The following is a 10,028-nucleotide window of genomic DNA, read 5'->3' as shown; positions in this document are numbered from 1 at the left end:
CATGCCTTTAGCCATCTGCTCCAAGATCTGGAGTTACCTCCCTCCACCTCTCCACTATAAGCATGTGTCTTGGCCAGGCTCCTGATCTTATGCTTGATGACAATTTATGATTACAGTCTTCCTGGGACACTCTGGATAGTGATGCAAGTGGGCTATTTGATGCAGGGCAGGAGAGGGTTGTGCGTGGAAGGTCAATTCAGCACTGTGGCAAGTGAATCAGGTTGCCTGGGCCTGGAGTTTGGGAGACAATTCAGCAAAAAATCATTGAAACCAACAAACGAAAAATTGCAGTATAATGATGAAGTTATGACCTAAATAATTCTCACCAGAGTAAGATTGGGTCTGTTAGAAAACTTGATTGAACTATTGTACATGACCCTTTTTTATAGGGTACTTGAAACTCAAGTTCATGAAAAGCCAGACCCCTACATAGGATGATCCCAATTACATCCCACTCTTCAAGCTAATGCTCAGTACATACGTTTCCCTTTTTACCTAACTCCATATATATTTCCAGTGCTTGACTCATTGGAAAAGCCGACTACAGTATGTCAACACGCTTGGATTTCTTTTCAAACTTTCGGACTCCATCCAATCTCGATTGCTAGAATGGCCCCTGTGAATTTTCCTATTCTATTGCCGTTGACAGGGCAGTGTTAAAGGAAGTTAGCAGAACCATGCCAGCCACAGCTCATCATAACTAACTGATTAACCACCCCACTGGTAGAATACACATGAAACACAGAGACCTCATGTGTACAGGACACACCAACGCGATCCACACAAATACTACCCCAAGCACTTCTACAGTATACACACCCACACACACTTCTATACTATACAAACACCCCGCATGAGTTTCTATAACATAGTCTTATAGATACACACAGTTACTTCTACACTAGACACACACATCTCTTACACCATATCACACAGAGCAACACCCTCCACACAAACACACACAATCCAATTGCCCCGCCCCACTACAAACAGACCCACACCATACACATGCGGAAATATCTGCACAATCCCCCTACACTACTTGTGCCCTCCCCCCCAACACACAAACACAGCACAACTACCTGCTTCACACAAACACACACAACCCACCAACTGCACCCCCCACGACACACAGACCAACACCATACACATGTGGAAATACCTGCACAAACCCCCCACTACTTGTGCCCTCCCCCCACACATACAATCACACACACATCTCACACATCAACACACTCTCCCTCACAGTCACATACACACATACACTTCTACACCATGTAAACACATACTAGTCACATATACACATATCTGCATCACATACAAGCACACATACATGCATAAGTTCCCACACGCATGCACCACACACATGCACACACAGATCTCTATACCACATAAACACATACTGTACCCCTGCATCTCATACACACAAACAAAGCCAGCTGAAGGACAGATCCTGACACTAACATTGGTTGAACAGGATACCAGTGGGGATGGAGGTTGAGTTACTAGAAACAGATCTGGTGTGTTGAGGTCAGGGTGGGAAATGTTGCCAAGATTTTCATTTTGCTGACTCAGCAAGGGCAGTCACTGTGGTATGCAGTGGGTCCACCCGCACCAATTAGGAACTCCCGCTCCAGTTCACCGAGGCCTGTGCACGGCTCGCGTTGTCGGTCTGCCAGCTCAGACACAACCTTGTGAACTATGTTGAAGACTTTGGCATAAGTTCAGCATATCACTTGGGAGGAAACATTGCCGCATGCCCACAGCTCGAAAATGAGGAAACACCTTCCAAGAAACAGCAGTCTTGCCTCATGGTGTGTCCACATGAATACTTTTAAACACAAAATCAAAAACTAAACATTTCTACATGCAGTGATAGCCCAGTCCTTCAACAACTGTGCTTGAAGATTATAGACACCATAATTAGATACAAGTATCTTGTAGGTTTAGTCTAAGAAACAGTTAGGTTCTCTTCTCAGATACTAAGGATGATGTGCTCACAAAATGGCTTCCAATGCACATGTCCAGGTACACTTGGGTATATTTAACAAATGTGATACCACTAATTCATGCCACATGTTCAACACAGAACCTCGCAACAACTGATTCCAAGAGCATGCTGTCTTCAAGTGCAAACAGAGAACTTCAAACTCTTCAGTGTTACAGAAGTAAGATATTCTATGACATCATTTAATCTTCATCAAAGCATTCTCTCCATCTTGGGGTTGGTGAAGGAGAAATTGTTGAACATGTTTTGATCCATACTGTTGATGAGGGTCCTGTCTGCACACGACAGTCTTGGCTTCTCATTCAAGAATTCCTTGTCAAAGTTGCTGCAGTCACTTGTTGATTTCTGTCAAGGGGACAATGAAAGCATGAAGATCTGAAGAGCCTCATTTCAATAATTAATACAGCAGAATTAGGGCAATAACTGGTAGTACAACATGTTAGGACAAGAATTAGGGAAATCATAGGAAGGATATAGGTTTCAATGGGACAATGATAGGATGCAAAGCTGGGTGGAGACACGGCAGATGGAGTTTAACCTGGAAAACTGTGAAGTGATTCACTTTGGAAGGTCAAACCTGAAGGCCGATATAGGGTTAACGACAAGAATTTTAACCATGTGGAAAAACAGAAGGAACTTGGGGGCGCACGTTCTCAAAGCTGCAGTGCAAACTGAGAGAGTGGTTAAGAAGTTGAATGGTGCGTTCACCTTCATGGTAGAGGCAGATGCATTAGGAACTTTTAAGAAACTCTTAGATGCATGGAAGAAAAAAAATGTAGAGCTCGGTGGGAGGAAAGGGTTAGATTGATCTTAAGAGTAGGTTAAAAGGTTGTCACAACATTGTGGGCCAAAAGGCCTGTACTGTGCTGTGATGTTCTATGCTTACAGAAATAAGGAGGTTCTTATGCTTTGGGGATACATTGTGAACCTTATATAAAACTGTAGTTTCTATGTCCTGTTTAACCTTATTAAAGTCATGATGCAGGGTGGGAGCAATAACTGTGGAAGGGGGATAAAATGATGTGCCAGAGGCAGACACAATTGAAGACTGCACTTACCACAGTAGGTTTGAATGGTGGGTCCACTTCTCTGTTTTCCAGCGCCTGCCAGTTAATATCCCGGAAAAAGGAATGTTGACGAATATTCCCCTTTATTCCCAACCTTCTCTCGGGCTCCCTGACAAAGAGCTGGAAGAAGAAAACTAGTCACTGATCATGCAGCTTCTTATCATGAACCAAGGTATGTTCAGGCAAGCATGTTTTCCACTTGATTTACTGAAAACTTCTGCTTCATCATTTGGTTGTTCACGTGCGCAACCATCTGTCTTGATGGCATGCAAACAAAAGCTTTTCACTGTAACTCAGTGCATAATAATAGGCAGCATGTTAGCATCATGCTTTACAGAGCCAGCGACTGGGGTTCAGTTCTTGCTGCTGTCCGTAGGGAGTTTGTACCTTCTTCCTGTGATTGTGTGGGTTTCCTCTAGGTGTGTGTGTGGGCACGTGGCCAAGTGGTTAAGGCATTGGACTAGCGACCTGAAGGTCGTGAGTTCGAGCCCCAGCGCCCAGCAACTTGTTGTGTCCTTAAGCAAGGCACTTAATCACACATTGCTCTGCGACAACACTGGTGCCAAGCTGTATGGGTCCTAATGCCCTTCCCTTGGACAACATTGGTGTCGTGGAGAGGGGAGACTTGCAGCATGGGCAACTGCTGGTCTTCCGTACAACCTTGCCCAGGCCTGCGCCCTGGAGGGTGAAGACTTTCCAGGCGCAGATCCATGCTCTCGCAAGACTAACAGACGCCTCTAGGTGCTCTGGTTTCCTCCCAGATTCCACTGTTTAGGTTCAGTGAGTTGCTGGCATGCTATGTTGGCAGATGAAGTGTGGTGACACATGTGCTGCCCAGCACATCCTGGATCTGTCTTCATTGTTGACACAAACAGTGCATTTCATTGCATGTTTCGATGTACATCTGTTTAATCTCTTTAATCCCCTTTACCTATTACTGAAGGCCAGAAGACGGCATTTAATCTGATCTTGGCTTCAACTTCATCTTCCTGCCTGATTCCAAAGCCACTCATTACTCCACAATCCAAAAATCCACCTCAGCTTTGAATATATTCAGCCACTCTGCCCTTCAGGTTTCTGGTTAGAAAATTCCCTAGAGTCACCATCCTCAGAGAGAAGCAAGTCCTCTTCATTTTCAGTTTTAAATGGGCTCCTCTTGTGCACCCACACAAGGGGAGACATCCTTGCAGTATCTAGACCACAGCTGAATTATTGGTTCACTTCTGTCACCTCATTGTAGGAAGGATATGGAAGCTTTAGAGTGAATGAGAAGGAAAATAAATCAGCCATGATCAAATGGCAGATTCTTAAGGGCTAAAGAAGGCCATGAAGATCAAAGAAGCTCTTCTACTTCAAGTGAGAACAGGGATAGTGCTCATATGCTGGATATTACTTTCTCCTCCAATAGCCAAACCCTACACTTTGTTCATTATCAATCTGTTTTTGGGTACTTACTGTGCACAAATCGGTTGCTATTTCCACACCAAGAACACCTACTTCCCTTCAACCACTTAGTTCCTGAACCAGTCATTTGGATTTGAACCCACTGGCAGAATGCTAATCACCACTCCAGGTAGCAACACTATGTCCACTCTGATCACTTTGCGCTAAAATGGGCAATTCTTTGGTTCTAATTGTTTTTCATTTCTTGTAAAAATTGTGTATGTTTAATTTGTTTATCTGATTTTACGTACCTGTGATGTTGCTGCAAGTAAGTTTTTCATTGCACCCCTGCATACATGTACTTGTGCAAATGACAATAAACTCAACTCCAATATTTAAAAACATTCTTACTCTGACTAGGATGTCCTTGGCTTCCTTGCCCAGCCAGCGCGGGTAGATGGGATCATCTGTGCGGATGGATTGGAAAAGTTCATCTTCATCCCCACCGTGGAATGGTGACTGGCCAATCAGCATCTCATAGAGAAGAACCCCAAAAGACCACCAATCCACTGACATGCTATACTTCTGTCCAAGCAGGATCTGCACAGTGGAACAGATGGAACTCAGAACCAGAGAGAACACATTATGCTTCACTGCAGCATTATCAATTCCTGGGACTCAAACGCTCAGCAGGGATTTTATCTGAAGCATCAAGCTCTATGTCTTGGATTTGGCCCAGTGGGTTGTGTGTTTGTCTGTGAATCAAACCAGACCTTAACAAAGCCAATCTGAATGTAGCCAACACAAAACCAATATGACCACGACCATAAGACCATAAGATATAGGAGCAAAATTGGGCGATTTGGCCAATCGAGTCTGCTCTACCATTCTATCATGACTGATTTATTATCCCGCTCAAGCTCATTCTCCTGCCTTCTCCCTGAAACCTTTGATGCTTTTACTAATCAAGAACTGATCAACCTCCATTTTACCAGTGCGGCACGGTAGTGTAGCGGTTAGTACGATGCTTTACGGTATCAGTGACTTGGGTTAATTCCCACCACTGCCTGTAAGTTTGTAAGTTCTTCTTTTGACTGTGTGGGTTTCCTCTGGGTACTCTGGTGTTCTCCCACAGTCCAAAAACCTACCAGTTGGTGGGTTAATTTGTCATTATGAATTGTTTCATGATTAGGCTAGGATTAAATCGGGGGTTGCTGGGTGACATGGCTCAAAGGGCATATTCTGTGCTGCATCTTAATAAGTAAAAAATAAATAAATAAATGTTCCAATTACTTGGCCTCCACAGCCACCTGTGGCAACAAGTTCCACAGATTCATCACCCTAAAGAAATTCCTCCTCATCTCTGCTCTAAAGGGACCTCCCATTCTGAGGCTGTGCCCTCTGGTCCTGGAATCTCCCACGATAGAAAATACCCTCTCCACGCCCACTCTATCTCGGCCTTTCAATATTAGATAGGTTTCAATGAGATCTCGCTCCCCGCCCCCCCCCACCCGATTCTTCTAAACTCCAGCAAGTACAAGCCATCAAATGTTGCTCATATATTAACCCTTCCATTCCCAGGATCATTCGCTTGTATCTCCTCTTGACCCTCCCTAATGCGAGCACATCCTTTCTTAGGTAAGCGGTCTGAAACTGCTCATAATGCTCCAAGTGTGTTCTGATCAATGCCTTATAAAGCTTCAGCATTGCATCCTTGCTTTTATATTCTAGTCCTCTCAAAATGAATGCTGACGTTGCATTCGCTTTCCTTACCACCAAATCAACCTGCAAGTTAACATTTAGACGGAGACTTCCTAAAACCAACCCGAACCCTACCTGACCATAACCAATCTGAACCCAACTTGACTATAACCAAACAAAACCCAATCTGACGATAGCCAATCCAAACCCAACCTCAACATGACCATTCCAAATCCAACCCATACCCAAGGATTTGTAACTTGTTCTGTATCTAGTCCAGGTATTGTTGTAACTGTTGTCCAGCATTACAGTACTAAACTGTGTTTAGTACATTACGTTGTAGTGAAGCACCAATCCAGCTTTGCCACTTTGGTGGGAGAGTGAGTAGGTTTGAGAGAAAAAGTTCGGGAAAATTAGTAGGGATAGTCATTCATTGGATGCTCTTACAACTGCCAATTACTTGATGTGACTTATTTCTTAATGGCCTCTTTATGCCATTAGGAAATAAGAAATATGGACCCATCTGCAAATTTATAATGTCTTCCAAGCAGAATAAAGTGTTACAGTTACAAAGGAAGTGCTGTGCAGACAGACCGTAAGGTGCAAGGTCATATTGAGGTAGATTATGAGGTCAAGACTTCACCTTATCCTACCAGGACACTGTTCAATATTTTTAATAACAGCAGAATTGAAGTTTGGAACTTTATTCAATGGAGCACAGGAGATGAGGGGTGAACTTATAGAGGTGCATAAAATCACAAGGGACCTATGATGGGTGAATGCACACTGTCTTTTACCCAGGGTTGGGGAATCAAAAACCAGAGGGCATAGGTTTAAGGCGAGAGGGGTGCGATTTAATAGGAACTTGAGGGGAAACCTTGTCACTCAGAGAGTGGTCTGTATATGGAATGAGGAAGTGGTTGTAACAAGATTTTCAGGCAAACGAACCCAGATGCAGAGATGCAAAGTAGAATGTAACAATGAGGATTTATTCCAAGAACATAACAGAGGAATAACAAGCGACTCAGAGTGTACTTACTCGAGAGGGTTAGTGTATGTAGAACGTTAGTCCCCTCGGAACCCAAATTCAGGACTGAGCGATGAACGCTAGTTGTGATGAACGTAAATAGTGTATATGTAACCTGTAAATCAAAACTCAATATACTAAAAACAGGATGCATGAGGAACTAGTTTTGGTCAGCATGGACTAGTTCCTGTGCATACAGTGATTGGCATGGTCCTGAAACAGATACAGTGGGATCCAGCTGAGGGTTTGGGTAGCTGCAACTATCAGTCCCCAGAACTCAATCAGTTTCCAGGGCTGGCCAAGTGGCCCAGGTAGTAGGGCTGCTGTGTCACAGCTCCCGAGACCAGGACTTGGGTGCAGTCTGTGTGGGGTTTGCAGGCTCATCCTGTGACCAGTTGGGTTGCCACTAGGCATTCCAGTTTCTTCCCATCTCCCAAAGATGTGTGGGTTGGTGGGTTAACTGTAAATTGACTCTAGCCCGTAGACAAGAACCTAGGTGGAACTGATGGAAATGCCAGGCTGGAGCTAAACACAAGTTAGAGGAACATCTCATTCCATCTGGACTGTCTCAAATTACCGGCATCAGCTCCCTCTCTGTCTTTCTGTTCCTTTTTCTCTTCTCCACCTGATCTCTAGATCAAGGTCTCCTAAAGGACTTTTGCTTTTGCTTGCTTGGGGGGGGGGCGCGGTTGGTGCTTTTGCTGGTGCAAATGGGGAGAGGGTCAATGCTTCTGCTGCTGCTTGTGTGAGTGAAGGGGGCTTTGGGGTTCCGATATTGCTGTCACTCATTCTTTGGGGTTTTTTGTTTTGTGGATATCTGCGAAGAACAGGAATTTCAGGTTGTATACTGTACACATTCTCTGATATTAAACTGAACCACTGATTCTACTGACACCCATCACCTAATCTCTTTCTCTTCCCCCACCCCCTTTATTCCATGCTCCACCTTCCTCATCTTCAGTCCTTCCACTCAGTCATTGCACAACTCCCCGCATCCCGCACTCATCAGCCTCATCCATGTCATCTGGACCCAGCCATCACTGACTGCCTCTTGCTGCACCCCATTCCCACCACTATTTTATACCCACTATCATTGCTCTAACTTTCAGTACTGACGAAGGTCTCAATCATAAACATCAACAGTCCCTATCTCTCTGTTTCAGACCGAGGCCTTTTGTCAGGACAATTTATTCCTCTCCACCTGCTGAGTTCCTCCAGCATTTTGTGATTTCCAACATCTACAGAATCTCTTGTGTTTATGATTTGCTGGCATGTTATGTCTTCATTATACAATGAGTAATTTATATGTAGATTTCATAGAGAAATCATTTTCTCTTTTGTTCCCACACCTTCTGGTTCATTCAGCCTTTCTTCAGCAGCAATCTTTTCCCTACTTATTCTGATGAACTGTAATACCTTTTGGGAAGAATGTCACTGGTGTAGCCAAAATAACAGATACACTGACCTCGGGTGCTATATAGTCAGGTGTTCCACAGAACGTGCTGGTCCGTGCATCGTTGAGAATATTCTCTTTACACATGCCAAAATCTGCGATTTTAATGTGGCCGTCGCCGTCCAGCAGAACGTTGTCCAACTTCAGGTCCCTGGAAGTGAATTGGGAAGTTTTGTGCTGAGCAAGTAACATGGATATCTACACACCAGTGGATACGGACCTGTGTACATGGGAATGTCTTTTGCTCCAAACATACGAACTTCGTAGGTTCATGATTATATACGTACTCCCTGTAGTCATGGCTGGCTGGTGGCATAGTGGCATCAGTGCTGGACTTCGGAGCGAAGGCTCCCGAGTTCGAACCCAGCCGGCTCCCCAAGCACGCTTTCCATCCGTGCTGGGTTGAGTGTCGAGCTAGCAACTCGACCTCGTAAAAAAGAAATTGTCTGCTCTCTCGTGAGTTTAAAAGGCAATTTCCTTTTTTTCTCCCTGTAATCATGGGTGTACATAGACATATACTTAAAAAAATCATCTTGCATTTATATAGCTCCCTGATCTTCCAATTTACCTTTTCATGGCTCTTGAACTTTCTTTACCAGAACAGCACTTTTTCTGTCCCTGCTACATTTACCCTGCATTCCATTTTCTTTTTAACATGGAACACTACAGCACAGTACAGATCCTTTGATCCACGATGTTGTGCCAACCAACACTAAGATCAATCTAATCCTTCCTTCCTACATTGCCCTCCATTTTTTTAAATCCTCAATTCCTCAATGTGCCTATCTAAGGCTTCCTTAAATATTCCTAATGCATCTGCCCCCACCAGCACATCGGCAGGGCTTTCTACACACCTACCACTCCCTGTGTAAAAAAAAACCTACCTCTGACGTCCTGCCCATACTTTCCTCCAATTATTTTAAAATTAGGCCCCCTCGTGTTAGCCATTTCTGCCTGGGAGAAAGTCCCTGGCATTCCACTCACTCTATGCCCCTTATCATCTTGTACATCTCTATTGCTATATTGCTACTTCAGTGTACTTCTGTGTGGTATGATCTGTCTGGATTGCACACAAAACAAATCTACCCGAATAAGCAGATCCCTCTCTAGGTGAGTACTCTGGGGTGGTATTCCAAATTCCCATACAATAACAGTAAGAGCTCCCTACACCTGTAATCAAATCCTTTTGTAATAAAGGACAGATTATGGTTTGCCTCCCTAACTGCCTGGTGCATCTGAAGATGAAAGATTAGCTTTATTTGTCATATGGACATCGAAGCATACAGTGAAACATGATGTTTGCGTCAAATCAAATCAATGAGGGTTGTGCAGAGTTCTGCTGATGGTGCTGAGCCACACTTCTGACATCAACATAACATGCCAGCAACT

At 44.1% G+C, this 10,028-nt stretch overlaps 1 protein-coding gene across 1 annotated transcript in view; it reads right to left on the bottom strand.

Moving 5' to 3' along the window:
- Positions 1-1,200: 1,200 nt before the first annotated feature.
- The window catches only part of prkcq (protein kinase C, theta), a 127,351-nt gene continuing 118,523 nt past the window's right edge, over positions 1,201-10,028 (bottom strand). Inside the window, exons 15-18 of the mRNA XM_063072161.1 lie at positions 8,652-8,790; positions 4,870-5,058; positions 3,067-3,195; positions 1,201-2,353 (exon numbers count right to left, since the gene is read on the bottom strand). Coding sequence (XP_062928231.1) covers positions 2,201-2,353; positions 3,067-3,195; positions 4,870-5,058; positions 8,652-8,790 — 610 coding nt within the window. The 3' untranslated portion in view covers positions 1,201-2,200. The remainder of the gene's footprint in view (positions 2,354-3,066; positions 3,196-4,869; positions 5,059-8,651; positions 8,791-10,028) is intronic.

This window comes from Mobula hypostoma, chromosome 20, assembly GCF_963921235.1.
Source record: "Mobula hypostoma chromosome 20, sMobHyp1.1, whole genome shotgun sequence".
Classification (NCBI taxonomy): domain Eukaryota; kingdom Metazoa; phylum Chordata; class Chondrichthyes; order Myliobatiformes; family Myliobatidae; genus Mobula; species Mobula hypostoma.
Note: the sequence above shows the minus strand (reverse complement) of the source record. Positions and strands in the feature narration are given on the sequence as shown.